The following is a 22,304-nucleotide window of genomic DNA, read 5'->3' as shown; positions in this document are numbered from 1 at the left end:
GTCCTCGTCAGACACGTCTTGAGTTGCATCAGTTGACTTTACCTTCCCTACATCACTCATGTACACACGCACTCGCTATACAGGGGCCTTCTTACATAACAGAGTTGCCGCTCGCCTACGTCTTTAGCGTCTTTGAGGAGATGGCAGGCCTCATATGGTAAGCCGGGAGAGTAGAAGTGCAGTCGGAGACTGCCAAGTGCCTCTGTCACCAAATCCCTGCACCCTGCAAGGGTAATGGGGCTCTACCCAGTACAGAACCTGATGAGGAATCTTTTAAACCTTCACCTACCTTTTAGATGTCTGATATGCATAACTGACACCCCAACATTTCCCAGGTGTTTTTTAGGCTTTTTTTGTTTATTTGTTTATCCTCTTATTCCCTTTGCTCTCTCTTAGAGAAAAATATGAAAAGGTTGGTTGTGGGCACATAAGATATCAAAGCAAACCCTGACTGTATCTGATTTGTAATGCATACTTATACAGATGACTGTTTAAGCATCTCTTTTATTGGCTTCACACACAGAGTAATTTTCCATTCAGTTTTAAGCAGGGTCTGTATGTGGGAGTGAGTGAGTGAGTGAGTGAGTGCGTGCGTGCCTGGAGGTGACAGGACTCTTGCTATGCAGGGCATGTGAGTCTTAGCTTAGCTCATTATTAATCCTACCACAAGCTTTTCACAGGAAATTACATCAATGGTTAGCTTCTAGAAAAGTTTCTGTGAGGATAGGAGTGCTTTCATAAGAAACCCTAGAGATCTAAAATAGGTCTTTTGAAAGTGCTGTATCAGATACCCAGTCCTTTAAAGGAATAGACTGAGTAATACAACAAACCAAATCAAAATCACTGAATAATGAGCCTAGCTCATTCTCTGGGTTGCTCAACAGGCCTGTCACCTCTTCCTCTCTTCCTGTTGAATGAGGTCCAGACCGGTCATCCTGTGTGTTAGGAAGAAACACGATCCACACGCGTCGGGTTGACGTGTTCTCCTGCATTGCGATGAGCGTGCCATGGCCCGCCTGCTCGTTGTGGAGGGCTGCTGCTCTGTAATGACCATGTCTGTGCTGCAGCATGGCCCCCAAGCACCAGCGTGCCTGCACCGCTGAAAGGACAGGAACTCCCAGCTGCACTCTGCAGCTACCTCCGAAAGAGCAGACCGCAACCACAGCGTGGAGCACAGGCATGCGCAAACCGGGCAGATCGAGAAGGCCCCGTCTCCCAGCCTGGGCTCCTAGGAATGGGAGTTTTCAGGATTGGAAATGACTGAAATAGGCCTAATGTTGTTGTAGTAGTGAAGAAATAAAGAGGCAGATGGTACTCAACTTAATGAGAAGCAGAGTTCAGTTAGTAAGGTTCGGGTGGTGTTCTGTCCCACAGCTGCTTTTACAGTGCATCACGTACAGATATCATTCATTTCTCATGAGGAAGACTGCCAGTAAGAACTTCAAAGACTGATGGACTCTGAGAAATAAGGTCCAGCTGTGAAATTAATGCCACAAGATCTGCTGGGGGGATATTAAAAATAAAAAAAGTTACCTGACCAACCAGTAAGACAATATTAAACTTAATATACATTTCACAATAGGGGAAAAAAAAGGTGTCAAAAACTTTTTTTTTTTTCTGTGAAAGGTGAAAGACTGTAATAAATAAAAATTGCATGCATTGAAGGCAGTTCATTAGCATGAAGTATTGCTTTAGACTAGAATTCTGTTAACAGAGCAAACTCTCCTAATTAGTTATTCCACACTATAGCTGTGACTGTGGGATTAGTATTTTAGTGTGCACGGATGGCCAGCTGGATGGAGGCCAGCCACCTGCTCAGAAGCCTTGGGTGTGGCCCTGTCCTCTGATATGTCTGAGGCATGTGTGGCATTGGCATCCTGAAATATCACAGAGATTAGTTCAGCCAAATGGTCCAAGGCACCAACCGCATCTTTACATGCACGAGTGTGCATTTTTCCAAGTACCCAACAGATGGCAAGTAATAAATGCACCCTTGTTATAATACTAATCCACAGTCTCAGTACAAATGTTTCTACATCTCCAAATGTGTCTCCATCTGAAAAAAAATAATATTGGTCCATGTTAAATTGGCAGCGACCAATATAGCAAACACAAAAACCGATCGTTTAGTAAGACCATCGGCCTCTATAATCTTGCTAATCAAACATAACATACAAACTTGCTTTACCCAGAATTTGCCGCATATTTTGCGCTCCGCCAAACTACGTTTCCCATAAAGCACGGAAGATTTTGTAGCAGACTTGATTGAATTGGCCGCCTGCGTGTGTTGGTGTGGTCTGAAGGGTTGCATGGTGGCAATGTTGTCAAGACACTTTAAACGTGTCAAATCAGGTACGACTTTCTAGCGCCAATATTAGTCTGTTGTTAACTCGTCCCGTTTGTGGCCCGTTACTCTGATCCTCGCGTCTAAGTTCACTCGGCAGATTTTCATTCAAATAGTGGACTAGTCTAAACATCGTTTCAATGCCTTCTAACACTAAGAGTAAGAGTTATCGTAAAAGTACAGTCATCTTGTAAACTGACTCTAAACGTCCACTATCTCTGTACAAGTAACTTTTACTTTAATCGATGCTTTCAGAGAAGGTTCATTTTACGGAACTGTCACGGAAGGGCGGGAAACAGTTTAAGCATATCGGGTGAAGGACAGTTAGCTCCAATTTACAAACCTTATTATCCTATCACCAAGAGGATAAATGGAGTTTCGAATATCGAATCGGTTCTCCCGTTTCAAGACGAGAAAGGTTTACTTCGCGACTTTCTAATAGCGATTATCTAGCTGTCTATGTGTGCAGCTAATTAAGTCACCTCGTTACATGTTGTCCAAAGCCCAAGTTGTTAGGACCTGTCCAGGTTAAATATAAAGGCACTGTAAGAGAACGAAAACAGTTTCGTTATTTATCGCTCGGCTTTTAATAACCATAGATCATTCACCGCAGAGATGTCTCGAGACATTTTGCATCCGAAGGTACATTATTCTTCAAGCAATTTTAAAATATTTCTCTCTCTTCTCTCTGCAGCTCTAAAAAGATCGTTTGAAGTGGAGGAGGTGGACACCACCACAAACCCCTCACCTCTTTCCCGCAGAACGGCCAATCCACTGCGCTCTTCCACCAGCTCTGCCACTAGCCGCTTCCATGACCTGAGCTCCCGCAACTCTGACAGTTCCTCCAGACATGGCTCGGAAAGCTCCTCCAGTTGCCAACGCTCCCCTAAGAGTGGTCTGCGGCGTGTGGAGCTTTCCGGAGTCCGTGTTCCCGAGGCATCTTCGCGCAGGACGGAGATCTCCATCGACATTTCCTCTAAGCAAGTGGACAGCTCACCCAGCCCAGGCATCACCCGCTTTGGCCTGAAGAGACCCGAAGTCTCGCTCCATAACAGAACTCCGGAGGTGGGGCCTCACAGGAGGGCGGAGATCACTCTGGGCCGACCACAGGAGCCCACGGCTCCCCTACGAAGAGCCGACGCCCCTGCGCTGGCCTCCCGGATCCCCGAGCCTGTCCAGAGGAAGATGGAGTCTTCAAGCCCCGTGGAGATGTCACCTCTGTCCAGACGGCCTGAGATGTCCGTGAACAGACAGGTGGAGACCCCATCTCCAGCCAGAGAGTCTGAGAACAGCTTCACCTCAGCAGTCAGCGGCATCCCAAGTTTTACCGAGTATAAAACCCCACCAGCAATGCAGGAGAACTTCAACAGAGCCCCAGAGCGTGAGTCACTGCAGCCATTATTCCCATGCTTTCATGTGTAACTTCTCATGGGCAGAATTCCTCGTTCCTGTTCCACTCCTGCCTAAGTCAACTCTGCTGATTTAAGGCTCCAGTGCCTGTTTAGTACAGGCTGCCTTAAACTGTTGGTGAAAATCATGGGATGATGCCGATTCCTTTGGTTTTATCAAATGAGCATTAACCCATGACTTCTGCATGTCAGTTCTTAAATATTTTCTTGTGACATTATCTTACTGAATAAATGTCAAGTCATTTTGATTGTAATGTGTAATTTCAGGGACATGTTGTGCTCTGACTAGGATATCGCCTTCATAAGAACAACCTGCAAGTTTAATCCATCCTGGTATATTCAGACTATAATCTGTGGCGATGATGAAAGCAAGAGTTTGTCAGAGGAAAGGACATGCCCCGCGGAGTCACGGTTCCGACCAACATCAGGCAGCTGCGATGCACTGGCCGCAAGCTGAGCTGCAGGACCTGGTGTCACGCTGGCAACCATGCGTGACACGTTTCGCTCGGGTCGCGTCGACATTCACGACCTGCCGACTAGCTGTTAGGCTGCGACGCTGTCCTTGCACCTGAGCTTTTTTTGCGCTGCACGATCTTTCAGCAGTGTCTTTGCATGTTGGGGAAAGGCGCTGCGCCAAGTTTTAATGGTCTGTGTGTAGCGCTGAAGGCCACTTGGTCTCTACACATATCAGGTTGTGGAGCTGCTGATGTGGGCTGCATTTTGTGCTGCACTAGGGATGGTTGTATTGATAATTGATGACTTGGAGGGAGTGAACTACCATGGGCTTTTTTAGGAGCTCAAAATAACTCTGACTAAAGGCCCTTCCAGAAGTATGACTCATGAATACCAAGAATCCAACCATCTAGGCGTGAGCAATGGGGCTATGGAGAGTCTGATTCTGAATCCTAACCTAAAGCAGGACTCTGGCGGTTCTCGAGTTTTTAATCTATTTGCTGTTTTTTTTTTTTTTTTTTTTTTTTTTTCTTCTTTCTTTCCCCTGGTGTTCCTCTGCCTGTCTCAGACTGAAAAACACTGCGGCCTAATCGGTCACGTCAGCCTCCGACACACTCTTTATGCTCCCAGTTGTAAATGACCCCTTGTCAGCCAGCGATGGACTTGGCTCTGACGTCTCTGTTGGGGAAGTGATGGGAGGAATTCTTAGCGTGGTGCTCCGCCAGCACTGGTCCTCCGAAACATGGGATAGATGCTGTTTTTTCCCTTCTGTGCTATGGAATAACGCATTCTTCCAGCATCGCAATTGCTGCCACAACTCCAAGGCAAATGTGTTCACTTTAGATGCGTACAGAAGTGCCTCTAACCGTGCCATAAAAGTCAAACGCTCAGATGTTGGTTTGCCGCACGAGTCTGAGCTAGAGAGCACAGTAAACCATCGCAGGGATTTGAGGCTCTGCCCCAGACGCAGGCAGATTGTAGGTGCGACGTTCCAGATCTGGAGTTCATCAATGTAGGGTGTAAATACAGAAAGTGTTCAAGCCTCAGCTCTAACACCCTGGTGGTCTTCTCATGTAAATGTGCTGCATTCAACTTGTTAAGGGCCTGATGCTAGCAGCCTCATTGGGTGCCATTTTTGTTTGTTTGTCTTTTAAGGATTTTGGGAAGCCTCACCAATTGCTTAAAGCCCTTTGTTGGGGGGGGGGGGTAAGTTGGGGAGAGAACCCAGACGCGGCGGAAAACCTTTTCAAGATGTGAGCAGAGCAACACGGGCCACATTTGGGTTCAATTACCGGTGCATCTCAAGTCCAGCACGGATCTGCCATCTCTCTCCTAGTTCAATCCAGAGAGCGCTGGCGTACATGTGTGTGCGTGCACCGTGGCCAGATGGACCCCTGTCCATCTGGTGTGCGTGGAAGTGAAACTGGCAACGCGTGCTTGACCCTGCTGCAGCTGGCTGAGCTGTGAGCTCTGAGAAGTGCTCCCCTCCCCAGGCTTTGCTCCTCGGTGCAGTTAGAGCTTCTGTTTTGTCCCGCTAGCTCCACTGCTGTTCGTAACACGACAGTTGTGGTTGCCTGGCTGTTTGAAAGCAACCTCGCAGATGCACGTGACCGCCCAATCGATGCTGTGGTTTTACTTTGCGATGGTGCTGTTAAACTGGAACAGAAGGCATAGATCTTAGCAGTGAGATAAGAGAAGTCGGCTCTTTAATGTGACCGTGCTCTGGGTTATTGTTTCTGGTGTTCATGAGAAGGTCTGTGAAGATGGTAAGCACAGGGAGGCCTAAGAAACCTGCAGAGGTCCTTCAGAAGGGCCTGGTGAGTGTTAGGTGCTGAGTGTTGGGTTGCTCAGTCAGCGTTTGGTTCTCCTGTATAAAATATTTTGCTGAATTAAGCTAAATGTGTACTTAAATATTTTTGCTATATTAAATTAGATACTACAGCATCAAGGTGACCAGACCAGTGCAAAAGATAGTGGGCTTTTAGATATTTTCACATAATGTGCAGTTTTGATTTGCTGATTGTTTATTTATTGAGTAATGTGTTGGTTTGGAGGGAAACATTCAGGTTTGTTCATTAAAGCAAATACTTTTCCAGCAGCACTGATCTGAGAGCATGTATGCAAGTGTCTTCTCTCCCCCGAATGCTGTGTTAGGCTCAGTCAGTAGGTCTTGGGCTCGGTCACTAGGTCACTTCCTTTTTATTTTTACACCTGAAAGTGCAAACTACTTGCCTCTGCCCCTGTTCATCACTGGACTCTGGTCTGAACACAGGACCACTGATGAACTTGCAGCTGGGACTCATTTATCAAACTAATAAAGTGACTGGGCAGTCTAACAATAGGACATAAGAAGCTTTTAGCAGATAAACATTAACTAAGTCTTTTTTTATCATTTTTCTGTTGTTGAAAATGTTTATTTTGTTCCGCTATTCTTAACTGGATGTTAACTTGTGTCTCACGAGCAAGCTGCATCACAACTATTTCCATATCCCAGGTGAAAGGGTTACGATGAATCACAGCCTCCCAGGCCCTTTCGTTGGGCAGAGTGAGCCAGTTGACCACAGCCAACTTAAGTCTGACCTCTTCCCTGACCTCAGGAAGTAATTTGAGCATTTCCCTGTGCTTCAGTGACCCATGACCCATGCCCATGGAGGGTGAATTTCATCATGCGCTGAATAAGAAGAGCTAGATGTATGTCGAGCCACAGTCCTTCACAGGTTTTTAAGTCACTTGTTACATGCCTACGATATTTTGTGTGCTGCGCCAACGCCTTCTTGTCAGGAACGCGGTGTCCCATGTTTAGCTGAGCTGTAACGCTGTGCTCGCTCTTTACCAGTTAGCCAGTGCGAGCGGATCTTCTGTCGGCCGTGGCCATGTGTGTCGAGGTGTGCTTCTCTCCCGCTGCGCTCTGAGAGCTCCAGATGTGTGTTACTGTCTGGCTGACCTGCGCTGGATTGGTCACTGGAGTAGGAGTGCATTCCTCAGCCCAGGGAGAAGCCGGTCCATTCTCTGTCCGCTTTCCTGCGGCTGGCCCGGGTACGTTTTCTTGACTCAGTGGCCCTCTGTGAATAAAGGAGCTCTAGAGCTTCAGTGCCTTTTTTTGAGTTAACGTTGTGAAGTTTCCAGCGGCCAACCCGGTGGAACGTGTTCACGTGCTGCGTACTTTCAGGCGGATAAGTGCTCCCACGTCACCCCTCTGCTTCGTGCCGATTCCCTTGGCTGAAATTTCTTTACCTCTTCTCAGATAAAGAGCTTTTGACGGCCAGACTGGGGGAGTGGAGCCTGTGCTTGTCACATGGTAGAGAGCTGTTTTAAGTGATGAATCACCTGCTGTGCGCGCCCTCTGGAGAGCAGCCAGTGCTCATCCAATCAGATAGCGGGGAGGCGGAGCAAGCGAGAGCTCAGTAAGCATAGACGTGTTTGGCGTGACCTGGAGATGCACTCCTTGCCCTTTGCACTGTTTTTCCAGAGCTTGTTTGTATATTCGTTACGCCCACACGAAATGGCAAATTCCCCGGTGCGGAGGGGGCGGCTCTGCGGAGCTGCAGTGCTGCCTCTGGCCAGACGTCATCGGGTCCCTAGGCTCTGCACCTTCCTCACGCCACCTTCAGAAGTGCAGCAGCTGAGATGGTTCGTGCAGGGGCTTCCACGCGTTGCACGGCACACCCTGCCGGCCGTAGGCGAAGCCGGCTCGGTACGCCCCAGGGATAGGGGAGCCGGCCAGAACTGCCTGTACTTGTGAAAGGACGTCATAAATGCGGGTGCCAGCCTCTGTTGCCAGAGTTTATGGCTTATATACGTTCTGTTTGTTACGTAGATTATGGACCTGTTTGGATAAGAGGGGTGTGTGTGTGTGATTCTGATTAAAGCCCATAAGATGTAATGTTTGCTGCCTTCCCTCAGGGCATGCCTCTGAAAGTGCAGCTCCTTTGAACTCCAGTAGGAGTCACTATTGGACAGGTAGAGGCAGGTAAGGACAGAATCAAATGCCACGTTATTTTTTCACTATTGTTAGCAAGCTGTTACTTTAGTTGTAGCTCCTTTTGAGAGAAATGTAGTTGATGTTTCAAGTACTGTCATTCCTCGCACAGATGAAAGTAAAAGTATTTGCTGATGAAATTTGAATAGTTGGAGACTGGACCTTGACAATGACAGTCTAAGTAAATTTGCTGGTTTTTTTTCTTATTGTCCTCAACTGGTTCTTTCATTTAGAAGTGTGCTTATGAATTGCCTAATGGTGACCTTTCTCTCCATCCCTTCTCTGAGTTTCCTCGTGAAACGTGAGCTGTCGAATGGGACGTGGAATCTCTTTCTGTGGCCTGAGCACGTTCTGCTGTGGAGAAGCTCTCTCTCTCCATGGCTTTGTGCCTGCCTGGCCTTTTAGCTGACTTGGTGTATATAGTATTTAGGAACGTATTTGTGACATGGAAACATTGCTCACTGCATGGTGGTATGGGAGGCCCAGTCAGTGTGAGGTGATGGATTGCATCCACATTGATGTTCTTATAGGTGTGTAATCGAGGAATGTCCTCCTTTCCTAGCAGTTCCAGATTTGGAATATTGTCCAGTCTGACCATGTATCCTCTCCAGGCCGTATTCCTGATGTATGCTAAACCAAGTGTGTGTGGTGCTGGTAGAAGCAAAGAGTGGCCCTTAAACCCCTCCGCTCTGGCCCTTAAACCCCTCCGCTCTGGCCCTTAAACCCCTCCGCTCTGGCCCTTAAACCCCTCCGCTCTGGCCCTTAAACCCCTCCGCTCTGGCCCTTTTAAACCCCTCCGCTCTGGCCCTTAAACCCCTCCGCTCTGGCCCTTAAACCCCTCCGCTCTGGCCCTTTTAAACCCCTCCGCTCTGGCCCTTTTAAACCCCTCCGCTCTGGCCCTTTTAAACCCCTCCGCTCTGGCCCTTTTAAACCCCTCCGCTCTGGCCCTTAAACCCCTCCGCTCTGGCCCTTTTAAACCCCTCCGCTCTGGCCCTTAAACCCCTCCGCTCTGGCCCTTAAACCCCTCCGCTCTGGCCCTTAAACCCCTCCGCTCTGGCCCTTAAACCCCTCCGCTCTGGCCCTTAAACCCCTCCGCTCTGGCCCTTAAACCCCTCCGCTCTGGCCCTTTTAAACCCCTCCGCTCTGGCCCTTTTAAACCCCTCCGCTCTGGCCCTTTTAAACCCCTCCGCTCTGGCCCTTTTAAACCCCTCCGCTCTGGCCCTTTTAAACCCCTCCGCTCTGGCCCTTTTAAACCCCTCCGCTCTGGCCAGCTCCCACCCTACTCACCCAGTCCCACCACACGATCATACACTCCATTTAAGGCTTTGAAATGTTAATGGGGTGAGTGGTTTATTTATTTGTATTTATTTCGCTCCAACTCATTTCACATAAACAGTAAAACAGTTTTGGTAGATGTATAAATGGGTGTGTGGGTGTGTGCATGTACACTGCAATATTCACATATTTCCCCTCCTTTTCTCTGTGATCAGCAGTTCTAAATGAGCCCTATTGATTCAGCGTTGATGGTGGTGGTCTCCTCCCTGCATGTGCTGCAGGAGGCCATGGAGTCTGGCCTCGGCCGAGTGGCAGGGTTCCTCTTCTCTTCTGCTCTGCCCCTTCGTGTCCCTCCCTTTCACAGTCCCACACCCCTCCGTGCTGAACGAAACCATCAGAGGGGCACGCCGGGCTGGTTGCTAGGGGACGTAGAACCACGCTAGTCTCCAGCTAATGCCCGCCAAGCTCCCGACGGGCCTGCGTGCCGAGGCCGGGAGCGGCGTGATCTCTTGAGGCACGAGCCTCTGCCGCTGAGCTGCTCTCTGCCTGATGGGCAGGCCTCTCGCTCCCAGCCAGTCTGGAGCCCATGCCTCAGACTGCACTGCAGCGCTATGGCACAGGCTTGTGTTATGACAATTTCTATCAGTCTATGACAATATCTATCAGTCTAATTCAGCAGGTTGTTTTAGGCCTTGTAAGGGATAAAGTGTGTGTGTGTGTGTGTGTGTGTGTGTGTGTGTGTGTGTGTGTGTGTGTGTGTGTGTGTGTGTGTGTGTGTGTGTGTGTGTGTGTGTGTGTGTTCAGAGGGCCTCCCAGACATGTTCCTTTCCCCTCATTATCACCATCCCTCTGGCTATAGGCTGGCTGGCACAGCTTGTCCACACTGCCTGCAGGGTGGTGGTTGGGGGGGGGGGGGGAATAAATAAAGATGTTCTGTGAATTTGTGAGCGAACAGAATCTGCTGCTTGTTCCAAGCTGTTGATGAGGTAAATTAGGCCTGGGTCGCCCTCCGGACCTGGGTTGCCCTCCAGGCACGGACTTTGATATGAGAAGCTGTATTTTTTTACATTTTTTTTTTAACCTTACTCCTTCTTATGTGAGGAGTTGCAAGAGAGGGCCATTGCTGTTCATGTCATTATATTTCTAGCACAGCGGAAGACCTGCTGTGACATGTCTGCTCACAGTCCCTTAGAGAGGCATCTTTTTTGTGTGTGTGTGTGTGTGAGAGAGAGAGAGAGAGAGCGCGCGATTCAGTTGCTCTGTTACCAAATGGGTGATGGTGGGACTACACTTTCTCATGTGGGAAAGTCCCACCAGACCAGTCAGAATTAGTATGCATGTGAACTCCAGCAACTCCTGTTGATTGTTGGATACAGCTGTCAAACTCCATAACAACTCTCACATTGCCTTTAGTCTCTGTGGAGCTCAGTGTTGCTGAACAGAACTGCAGAATTTGTCTTCTAAAGGAACACCTGTATGCCAACATATTCTGCTTAGTGGTAAACATGTGATTTGTGAGTATGAAGTTTTGTGCTAACGGGTGAGTCTGGTGACTGTGACCTCGCCAAAATCCGAGCAGGTTCTCTGAGTGTGTTTCGGGCCGTTCAATGTACCTGCATTCTGTACTTGCTTTTGTGGCAAAACCAGGGGGCGGAGGCATGAGCGCGTAAACAGAGCTTGCTGGAGTTCCTCCCTTTCTTCATATTTCAGAAAGTGGCCAAATACCATCCAGCTGCTGCCGGGTGGACCGTGTGGATGAGGTCACCGTTACAGCAACCTGGCCGTTTTGTAGTGAGTGGGTCTGCAGTTACATTGCAGCTTATTGGCGATCATGTTTCTGAAGTGTGGCCTCGAAGTTGCAGTGCACGCAGATGCCCCTGGTCTCATGCTATATGTTATTAATACGCCACTAAAGAGCGTCAATGTCAACTGTGGAACCCAAGAAGGCTTCTTCACTGGAATGCACTTTGCTTGGATATTGCCGTGGTGACACACACACACACATACAGACACAGACATGCACATGTAAGCAGTACAATTTAAAACGACCCGTAAAGCAGATAGTTGGCCTTAGACTCCAGAAGGTATAAATCCAGGTCTCTGTTTCGCTCTGCTCTCTCCCTCCCCCTGTCCAGATGGGGAGATGGCACCACAGGCTTCCACTGTGTTGCTGGAGTTTCTCAAATTCTCCTTTTCCCTTCCGTCACCGTCACATTCCCCTTCAGGCCGCATTAATCGGCGTCTAGAAGAGTGTAACGAAGCCGTAAAGTCTGGCGTGGCGGGTCGGGGTTGGAAGGAGGGAGCGTATGCGAACCACCCGTTTATCCCCCATTTATCCTTCCGAAAAGGAACCAGCTGGGAAAACTCCAGCAGATGTAACCGGGAGGGACGTGAGCACACCGGGGCGCTGCAGGGCAGAGGGCAGCACTCGCTCACTTAAAGCGGGGTCCTCCCAAAACCACGGGCCGGTTGCGTATTTAGCAGGCCGCCATCAGTGCATGACAAAGCTAGCACTTAAAGGCCAGCCTGCACAAACAGCGGGAAGATTTAGTTTTGCTCTGATTTTAGTTTTTAGTTGATAAGAACATGGTGGCCTGCATTTTATGGTGCTTTATGGTTTCCTTGTATTGTATAGCCATTTGTGTACAGCTGCCGGATATGGTCCATATAGTGCAGTTGTGATATGAATAAAGACTTGACGTCGCTCATGATATCTGAGGCGGAGTTGCAAAAGATGCAGATAATTCCTTTGTGTTCACAGACCCTATACTAAATATTGTAAAAGTAAATGTATGAATTAAAATAAAGGAATGGAGTTGAAATTACATTTTTAACAAGTCATTTTAAAATCATTTGTATAAAATGACCTTTTACTGCAGTTTCACTGCAGAAAATGTATTTAAAAATATTAATTCCAAAAATAGGCTCTGAATAACCACCAATTATCATATAAATAATTTTCATTATGAATATTTTATAACCATTCCTTAATGACTTTTGAAAACTATCCAGTATGCACATCTTAACAATTCAAAATCAACGGCTCTGTCACAGCGCGCTCGGCTGCAAAAGTCACGTGGTTTGGCCCGCCATGTGCAGTGGGAGGATCTGTGTTTGTGACCACACCTGCACACACCTGCACATCCTCTGGTCTAAATGTGTGTATAAACCCTTGTCAAAGTGTGCAGTGTGTTGGTCATTGTTGACGTAGCGTGCTGTTTGTGTGGTAGTGTTCTGAACGTAACTTTCGTAACTGTTAGTCTAAGTCGTGTTAGTTACCCATCGTTGGTGTTCATGTAGTGTGCGTTACTGTTTACATTGTTTGTGTTACACGTGAGTGCCCCGTTGTCATTGGTGTTTTGTGTTATTAAATGTCTCGCACGTTGAGGGAGTTTGTGCGTCCTGCTCCACGCCCTTTGGCACTTGGGCCGTTACAGGCTCTAGGGGAAAAAAAAACGTAGTTCATAGTTCGTTTGTCTGTTTAAAAAGGAGTATAATGAGTAAAATGACAGTAATAATTTTAACCTTTTTAACAAGATGCAGCCTGTATCCGGGCCACTGGAGCATGCTCTCTACCCGGCGGTTTCTCTTCAGTAATTCAATCTTGCACGAGCCTTTTCTGGTGTAGTTTTTCAAGAGACTCTAATGGCTTTTTGGAAGCCTTATCGGGGCCTGCGTACGCTGGAACAGTGTCTCACTGTGCCTTTGTGCTCTGGAGAGGCAGTAACCCATCCAGAATTGGACCCGTGTTGGACCAGAGCCTGGCTCCGGCATGTATCTGCAGGTGTCCTCTCTACGCCAACGCCTGCTCCACACGGGCCTTGCTGGTGTTGCGTGAAGGACTAAATTTGACTCCTCTCCTCTGCTTGTTGCAGCTGTGGGGACGCTGCAACAACACCTCCTTTTGTTCTGCCTAAAGCCAAGTTATTTCCAAACAATGGCAGATTCGTTGAATTTCTGCAAAAAAAAAAAAGGCGCGTCTTTTTTTTTTTTTTTTTTTTCCCATGCTAATCTTCGTCATCTGCTTCGTCTCACATCTCCGTGTAGGCTTTAGTTGCCTCTAACTCAGGAGGATTGAGCTGACGTTGTCTGTGTGTGCAGGGTGAGCAAGTCCGAGGTTACTGGAATTGGTTCAAACGTGAGCATGAGTGAGGGGATTAAAAATACCAGTATCGCAAAGTATCTGGAGTGCTTGCCCGTACCCTCACTGGTTTAGAGGTAGATGATATTAGACTTGCTCTAAAAAACGAATCAAAATAACCTTTATGTGATCGAGGGACCCTGGCGTGTCTCTCATTATTGTAGACTCCTGGGTTTATTTCCATCGACCTCCACAGTGACGTGGCCAGGGTTTATCCCCACTGTCTGCCACATGCTCTCGTCTGCAGGCTCATAGGGCTGTTTTTTGGGAGGAATAACTGCTCTACATTATGCACCACTAAATAAAATGTATTCATTTTATGTGTATCCTAAGCACAAATGTATTCTGAGGGATTCCTGGAGCTGAGTTGGTGGGACAGAAAGCTCAGTAATGCAGAGAACTCTGATATTGTATCTATGGGAGGGTTAAATGACTGAGGTTGGACTGTTGCCTCTTAAGCCTGGGGTACACTTTGGGAAAGACAGTCAACCCCTGGGCTGCGGCAGTCTCTCTCTCTCTCTCTCTCTCTCTCTCTCTCTCTCTCTCTCTTCCCCCCCCCCCCCCCCCCCCCCCCCGTGGACACTGGACAGGGGAGGTGCCTGTACATGGGTGTCACAAGAGTGAGCTGAGGGGAGGGACCTGTGTGTGTCACATGAGCAGACTGAGGGGAGGAGCCTGTGTGTGTCACATGGGCAGGCTGAGGGGTGGAGCCTGTGAGAGGCTCTGTGGTTCCAGCTGTGTCTCACACTGGAGGATTGAGCCTGAGCAGGAGGGTGAGTGTGCAGTTTCTCTCTCTCTCTCTCTCTCTCTCTCTCTCTCTCTCTCTCTCTCTCTCTCTCTCTCTCTCTGTTTGTCCAGCTCTGTAACGCTGTTTCATGCTGCCGTTGTGTTTCTGGGGCTCGGTTGAGAATGTCCTTGGTGAAGTGAAAGAGGGACTCAGGATACTGTATGTTTATGCAGCATGCAAACCCAAGCGTGCTGGGACTCTGTCGGGTGTCTGCCATGTCTACAGTAGCATGCATCTCTCCTTCTGTTCAGTTTGGGCATTTTCTGCATGTTTGACCCTGTGGTGTAAGAAATGAGATCAGGGGCAGCATGGCTGTTAGTGTGGGTGTGTGTGGAGGGGGAGCGTGTTGGGCTCCACCCCCCCCCCATCCTCTATTCTGTCTTCACCTTCATTCCTTGGCTTGTAATTAATGCATGCAGGCTCCCAGCGGCTGGTAGACAGCACTTCCTTATCGTCAGCGGTCCTTAGTAATTTAATCTCTTCTTTCTCTTTTCTCCCTCTTTCTCTTCCTTCCCCCTCTCATTTTTTTACTTTCTTTTCTTCCTTCCCCCTCATGGTGGAGGTTTTTCACTTTGGTGCCCCCCACCCCCACCGCGTTCATTGGCCCGAGTGAGCGTTGCATTGTGGGGGTGAAGGATGGGACTTCCTCATGCGTGGGCCTCAGCTCATATCCAGCCGGGGCTCTGTGGAACCTCTGTGACCTGCCCCTCCGCCCGCCATATCTCCGTGGGTCAGCTTCTTTTTTCCTCCTTTATAAAGTCAAGCGCCGTAGGCATGTGACGCGTCGTCGGGTCCATATCTTGGGCGTGCGGCAGATAACTGACATTCCTTTGGGTGATAAACCGTGGTGCAGCGGTATAGTGTCTGCCCCCTGCCCTGGCCTTACTGTTGACGCGCTCGACCCCATTTCTGTGGTGTTCCGGTCCAGTGGTGGTACTGGGATTCTGGGGTCGTGCTGTAACTAAACCGGCGGAACCGAGTAAGCAGCCATTTTGTTGTTTTCTTGGTTTGCGATGCACTGTTACCAAGGTGTCAGCCGTTGGCGATAGCAGGGACAGGATGGGTAGCATGAAGGGGCCAGCGGCTTGGGCCGGAGGGCTCCCCAAAGAGCAGCTCACCACAGCACTTTCAGGCAGCCATTTTGTGTTTCTCTTGTGCTTTCCCTTTTGTTTGAAATGGATTCGGAATCTCCCACTTCCTGAGCTCAAAACACCAATTTCCATTGAAACGTACAATCTGGCATTTGGGGAGAATTCTTGTGGGATGGGAATGTTGTCCACAGTTGAGCTTCCTTTTAGCCGGTATTGGTGTTTCTCAGCTTTTAACATTTCTGCGTACTTCTCTGAGACCGAAGCCTATAGTGCTTGGCAGGAGCCTGTGCGTGCGTGTGCAGAAGGCCTTAACGTTGCTGAACTGCTCCGTCCTCCTCCATGCTGAGCGTGCGCTTGGCTACGCTGCTGGCCTGTCCCAAACACCTGTCCTGTGTGTAACCGTGGCGCATCCAGTCATGACTCTTTCAGAAAAACTCCAGGAGTTCAGTTTGTGAGGGGCATGTTTTGTTCTACAATATATGTCTAAAAGTAAATACAGCAACATCATGAAACATGTTTCCTTTAATGAAACACTGCTGTATATTTTTCAATATGTGAATGTCCTGGAAAATCTGTTTTTAATGAATAATGTCATGTGATGTGTAAGATAATATAGTTTTCAACCAACAACCACATGATACATCTTCAGCTGTTACCAAGCATCCATGAAAACCTCTGCCCCACAAATACATATACTTGTCAGTGTGGTTTAGACTGGCCTATTTATTTTATTGTGCTCAGTTCAGGAATTTCCCCAGTACTGTCATGCATGATGGCATGCATATAAAACAAGTAAGTGAATAAAATAAAACAAAATAAATAGACTACTTCCAGTTCAGTCTTTCAGGCTGAAGTCTTTCACCAAGGTCAGGTTCCAGAAGTTTCTTAAGCTCTTCTGTCATTCGCTCAGTCTAGGTGAAGACTTCAGCCTGTCTACGCTAAGGTTGCCCAGTATGTGAGGAATGGCCTAGCCTCTGGTATGAAGAGCGTACACCTGTGCGCCAGCCTTAAGGTGTGATGACGGACTGAAGAGAAGTGTGTCGGGTCACCAGGAAGAATGTAGAATCCCTTCAGTTCCACCGAAGCCACTATTTAAGTTTTGGTTTGCAGGTAAAGTTTTATTTCCATAATATGATGGCTTTCCAGTAAATTGTGCTGTTATGCACTTTAGTATACTCTATATCGCGTTAAAGGATTACTACTCTGCAATAGTCAAAACATCTTCCAGACTTCAACATTTCACCTTATTTTCTTTAATAGATTACATTTACTGTTGCTCACCACTTAAACACATGAGGCCTTGGGAGTGTGAATCATTGTCATTTAATACCTTTCAGCATGACCCAGGAGGTTAAATGCTCTAATACTATAATATCATGTTATAAAGACATGTTTATATTCCTACTACAAATATCCAGCCTGTATTAACCAGATTACCTGGATTAAAATACATGCTAATTTGATTAGTCTGTGTAGTCTTCTTTTCATCACTACCGATCAGGCCTCCTCCGTTCAGTGTCTGTGTCCATGGTTAGCAGAGTTTAGCTAAGGACATAGCAGAAAATCAGTAGAATTAGCTATTACAAACAAATCTGTAGGCCTACACATGCATTAATTGCTTATCTGTACTGTACTGTATCACTCTCATTGTCTGCAGAGGAGGCGTGCATGTCCCATTAGAAACATTTGAATAAGCCTCCAACCTTTCCGAGTTTCTGCTCCTTTTGCTTTCTCTACCTGCTGGGCTTTTTTTCCCCCTTACAATTCCAGATGTGGGTGGGTGATTTTTTCTTTTTTCTTTTTTTCCCGCTTTTTCCTCGCCTTTTTAAAACCCTGTATGCCACAACAGCCAAGAAGGGCACAGAGCGCATGTGGGCCCCCTTAGCCTCGGGTGTGCTGACGGGCACCAGCCCCCGCCGGCAGCTCGCGCTCGGCCTGCCCCTCCGCAGTCCTCCAATATCACTTCCATTCACGCATAAGCCTTCCTTCTGCCAGGATCCTCGTCGTTCTGCCTGCTCGGGAAGATGATGTACTGTGTGGTGTCTTTCCCAAATAGGATCGATCATGTGACAGTGTTAAAAGCTCGTCCTTAGGCGTGCCCCCTGTGGCCTGAATCATGGTACGTTTGTAAGTGTACAGACTTATGTAATGGGTTTCTTCTAATAGAAAAGGTTTATGGGAAGGCCCTATTCTCTCCACCTTCAGAATAATGGCACTATAATGGTTATTCCTTTTCCCGAAGGCGAGTTAAATGTTCCTTTTGGAGCTCTCCATCACATGCTGGAATGTGGAAGAGAAGAGCAGATGTTCTTGGGTCATAAAAGGGTTTGTCAGCGGAGTCCCAGAGCTCTGCAGAAACGCCATTTCCAGAAAAGCCGTTTGGAAAGCAGTGATTGCCAGATCTGGTTTAAGGCTTTCCCAGTGTCCGGTCATCTGGCCGTATGCAAATGGTTTGCGATGTTCGCCAGCTGGTTTTGCTCTCAGAGACGCCAGTGCTGGTTCTTGCATCTGGTGCGCAATCTAAGCCGGCATCTGTTTCATAAAAGCCATCTTTGATTGCCACGACATTTTTTTCTTCCCATGACTGTTAGTTTAGCCTTTGAGCAGGAATCTGTTGTTGCTGAGTGTCTGCAGTGAACACGGTCCTACAGCTCTGCGAAAACATGGACATTTTTAACAGATGTTTGTCCCTTTGGACATGAGCTGCATGGGATCCCACATCTCTCAGATGCATTGTGGGAGATGATGCGCACCCAGCGCCCATCCCTCATACACCTTCCTATTTACTGACCCAGGCAGTGATGTTACTGTTCCACTGAAATGACACTTTATCTCTCATGCTTGCATTGTAAAGGATAAATCAACAATTGCAGCTCTTCTTCCTCAAGCCGTGGTGCTTGTGTTGCAAGACTCATGGCTATTCACAAACAGGGGGACTAGGCTAATGTTCTTTTCCCATTGTCGCTAACTGAAAGCAGACAAAGAAGACTAATTTTGTCTAGCACTGGTGTGTCTTGCGGAAACATTGCGTCTTTGAAACGGCAAAATTACTCAGTCCCTCTGCATTCATTTAACACACAGCATATTGCGAAATGCATGAGGACGTTCAGTAACGCAGACTAACGGCAACTGGGAGCCCAATGCAGAGCCGCACACGTGCGCATAATAAGCTCTCCGTTTCCACTAATTGGAGGGATGGATGATGATGATGATGATGATTCTGATGAACTCAAGCATGCACTCGGCGCTTCTAGTGAAGCGCCTGAAAACCTCAAGCCTCAAGCCTTGTACGGTTGCCGTGCTGTTCCCGATCCAACCTCTCGTCCTCGGCTTCTCTGGCGCAGGCTGGTGCTCCTGAGGGCCTCTGGCACGTCTGTGGACCGCGCTGCAACACGTGGGACCCCTCCCACAACGTCGCCTCGTCCTGAGCTTGTTTTTGTCCGCGGGCGTGCGGGCACTCGGAGATGTCGCCCCATCTTTATCTCTTCAGGCACGGAGGTGGTGACGGCGGAGACCCTCAGATCCATCATCCCACACACTTCCTGTCATAACATCCATTTAGCGGGAAATGACAGGAACCTGACTGACGGCTGTTTTCAGTCCCGCTGGCTGCCAGCTGCCTGCTGTGGCTCGGCAGCATTCCGAGCTTTCCTTTCTTCCCAGAACCGAAGCGGGAGCAGGCCAGCAAGTTGCTCACGCAGCCACGTTATCCGGTTTCCACGCTGGTGTCGCTTGCTGTCTTTTTGAGAGAAATTGATGGTTGGAGCATAGAGCAACCCGTGTTTGCTCGCTTCCAAATGCCAGAGCACAGAGCATTCTGTTCCTCTGATAACGCGCTGTTAATGTTCTCCAGGCCCTGAAGCGTGGCCTGCCCTTCATAGCCGGATGAAGGTGCCGTGGATGGCTGAGGTCACGTCAGAGGGGCTTGCCACCTGCACTTGGGTGGGTGGTTTACTGTGTGCCAGCACTGAGGAGGAGGGGGAAACGTTTTTGTAGATGCAGCAGACTCTGAGGGTACCTCACTCCTCTGCTGATCTGTGGCATGTCACAGAGTTCAGTACTATGAAGATGATTGATGACTGTTTTGTTCCATTGGATGCTGTAGCTGTTCCAAGAGGAAGAACAGTGGGGGCTAGGTTCTAGAACTGCTGCATCAATATTTCAGTGTAGGCTTACAGCAAAGATCTATATGTAAAGGCATAAAGTGCTTTGTAATATAAGGGGGCTCGTTTAGGAGAGTCTCGAAGTCCCTGGGGTACACAGAAAATGTTGGGAATGCATTATGGTAACGCGCAGTCAATGGAATAGGGCATTGTTTGTGTTTGCCAAGCTTTTGTAACGTATACTGGGGTCCATTCATGGTGGTTTTTAAAAGTTCCCCGTTTCACTTTCTTTGCTCTACAGTACTGCTCTGCCCCCATGGAAAGCCACGGTTCAGCGTCGATGCCTTGCTCATGACGGCGGCGGCATCCGGACACGGGTTTGGGACATAGAAACATTTGGCGCTCCAAACGACCTGGAGAAGACATTTCAGTCCTCGAGGTCTGACCCAGCGGGTGTATAGACGTCTGCACACTTTCTGCCATGTCACTGTAGAAGGGAAGGAACTGAACTGAATCATGTTGCAGCGTCACAGTGACTGGTGCAGTACGGTCTGCAGTGGTGCACGCATTAGACCTGATACCCCTATCAGCCCCTATCGGCACAGAGTGGAAAAACTAGCCCTGATTGCCCTGCTCTGTCCAAAGAGATTTCTAGATGGCGGGTTTCCAAACACCCACTCAGTACCCACAATCAGGGGCAGGAAGCCAGGAGGATGACTGAGGCAGGAAACGCAGCCTTGACAGATTCAGGCGTGACCTTTCGGTTTCTCTCTCTCTCTCCGTTTCTGAGGAGGTGAGCTGGAGCCTGCCGGACTGGTAGTTGGAGGTGGATCAGTTTGGTCCCATGATACAGATACAAGTGGTTTGAAAAAATATTCAGGTACCAGCTACGTCAAACGGATTCCAGTTACAGAATGTGGCACGTCGCTTTATTTCTGAAGGTTTTCATGTACGGTTTTGCTGAAGCTTACTGCTTTTGCTTCTTTTAAATGCTGGACCTTTTTATTACTTGGAGCATTAGGTTTTTCAGAAATTAATATTTTTTAGAATGTACGTCTCATTTAGTACTTTCCCAGACAGACCTGGGGGAGTAGTTCTGCAGATCCCTCTGTGTTCACGAGCAGAGCAGCAGTGGAATGTTGAAGTGAAGGTGCATGCAGCCTTGACCTGCCTGAAAGGAAACGAGGTGTGCGTGCGTGCGTGTGCGTGCGTGCGTGTGCGTGCGTGCGTGTGCGTGCGTGCGTGTGCGTGGGTGTGTGTGCGTGCGTGTGCGTGCGTGCGTGTGCGTGCGCGCGTGTGCGTGCGCGCGTGTGCGCGCGTGTGTGTGCGCGCGTGTGTGTGTGCGCGTGTGTGTGTGCGCGTGCGTGCGCGCGTGCGTGTGTGTGTGTGTGTGTGTGCGTGCTTTTTTTTAATGTCTGAAAGGGTGCAGAGTACCTCAGGAAATGGCTTGCTGGCTGTGTGAAATGGTGGCTAGGTGCGTCATCTCACCGCCTGCAGTGAATACATTGCGGTGGGGAAAGTCTGACACTGTTCATGGACTGTCTGCCTATGACTAATTTCAGGAAAAGAGTCTTTTTGTTCAAAGACGAGGAGTGCTGCATGCAAGATGTTACTGTATATTCCCAGAACTTCATAAGGAATGGGGCTGGTTTGATTCTCAACGTGGGGTTTTCCCTGCTTGTGTCTGTACCACCAGTGAGAAAAGGGGATTGTCTGCCTCACAGAGAAGTCCCGTACACACACTGGCTGAGAATGAACAGCAAGCGACGCTAAGTGAGGAAGATGCCTTCAGTAGTGGTTAAGTGGTAGTGTGTGTGTGTGTGTGTGTGTGTGAGAGATGGAGGGAGAGAGAGAGAGAGAGAGAGAGAGGGGGAGGGAGTGAAGGAGTCAGTGCCTGTACTCGGTTGCTGTCGCACGGTTCTGGCTGAGAGCCACCGCCTTTTTGCACACTCACTGCATTCTTTGACCTGCTAGACACGCGGTCCTGGCCGTGTCTGCTGCCTCCTCGCCTCGCGCCCTTAGGTAAGCCCTCTCTTGCCTGCTGCCTCTGGCTTTTCCTGCCTTTACCCTGCTCCCCCAGTCCAGCTCACCCTGTCCCCTGTGTTCCTCCTCCGCTGGTCCGTCAGCTCTGGCCCTGTGCGCTGCCGACAGCTCAGGCTCCGTGCCGCCGGCCGCCTCGGCATACCTGTGATGCGCGAGCGTGAGAAACGCAGTCCTTTTCTTCTTTCCTGCAAGGGGCGGAACCTGACAGCTGGGGCTTTGCCGGCTGTCTGGGCCCGGTATGTGAGGCACCGACAGGCATGCTGAATCGCTGTTGTCTGCCCAGGCGAACGGCTCAGGTTACGGGCCTGAGGTTTCTCTCTCCCCTACCGCCCCTGCCCGCGCACGTCCACGACGAGACGACTCATTAACGTCAGGGGGCTACAAACCGCCCCGAGCCATTTTCTTGGGTGTCCCAAGACTGGATGAATTTGCCGTTTTGTTCTCCTTTTTGCACAAAGTAATTCGGTGTATTTGATGACTCCTCATACCACCAAGCAAGAATTCTCTCGCGGAGTGTGTGACACCCTTGTCGTCAGAAAGTGGGCTGATTTTATTTTGTCCTTGACTTTAGCATGCCGCATGGCTCAGCGGTTGTTAAACTTGTTTTAGTTAACTGCTTACTAGTTTTGTTACTTTGCAAGGTAAAATATGGTTCCTGTTTGCGTTGGATTCATTTTAA

The 22,304-nt window shown here is 48.7% G+C and overlaps 1 protein-coding gene across 5 annotated transcripts in view; it reads left to right on the top strand.

The window, feature by feature from the left end:
* The window catches only part of sept9a (septin 9a), a 45,612-nt gene that overhangs the window by 11,723 nt on the left and 11,585 nt on the right, over positions 1–22,304 (top strand). For 2 of the 5 annotated variants that reach the window (XM_035525863.1, XM_035525860.1), the window contains exon 2: positions 3,039–3,725. In XM_035525863.1, coding sequence (XP_035381756.1) covers positions 3,039–3,725 — 687 coding nt within the window. Of the gene's footprint in view, positions 1–3,038; positions 3,726–14,306; positions 14,375–16,389; positions 16,590–22,000; positions 22,165–22,304 lie in introns of those variants that run through there. The other 3 variants (XM_035525870.1, XM_035525875.1, XM_027005182.2) reach the window with 3 other exon arrangements.

This window comes from Electrophorus electricus, chromosome 1 (assembly GCF_013358815.1).
Source record: "Electrophorus electricus isolate fEleEle1 chromosome 1, fEleEle1.pri, whole genome shotgun sequence".
Classification (NCBI taxonomy): Eukaryota; Metazoa; Chordata; class Actinopteri; order Gymnotiformes; family Gymnotidae; genus Electrophorus; species Electrophorus electricus.
This window is presented reverse-complemented; position numbering and strand designations above follow the sequence as displayed.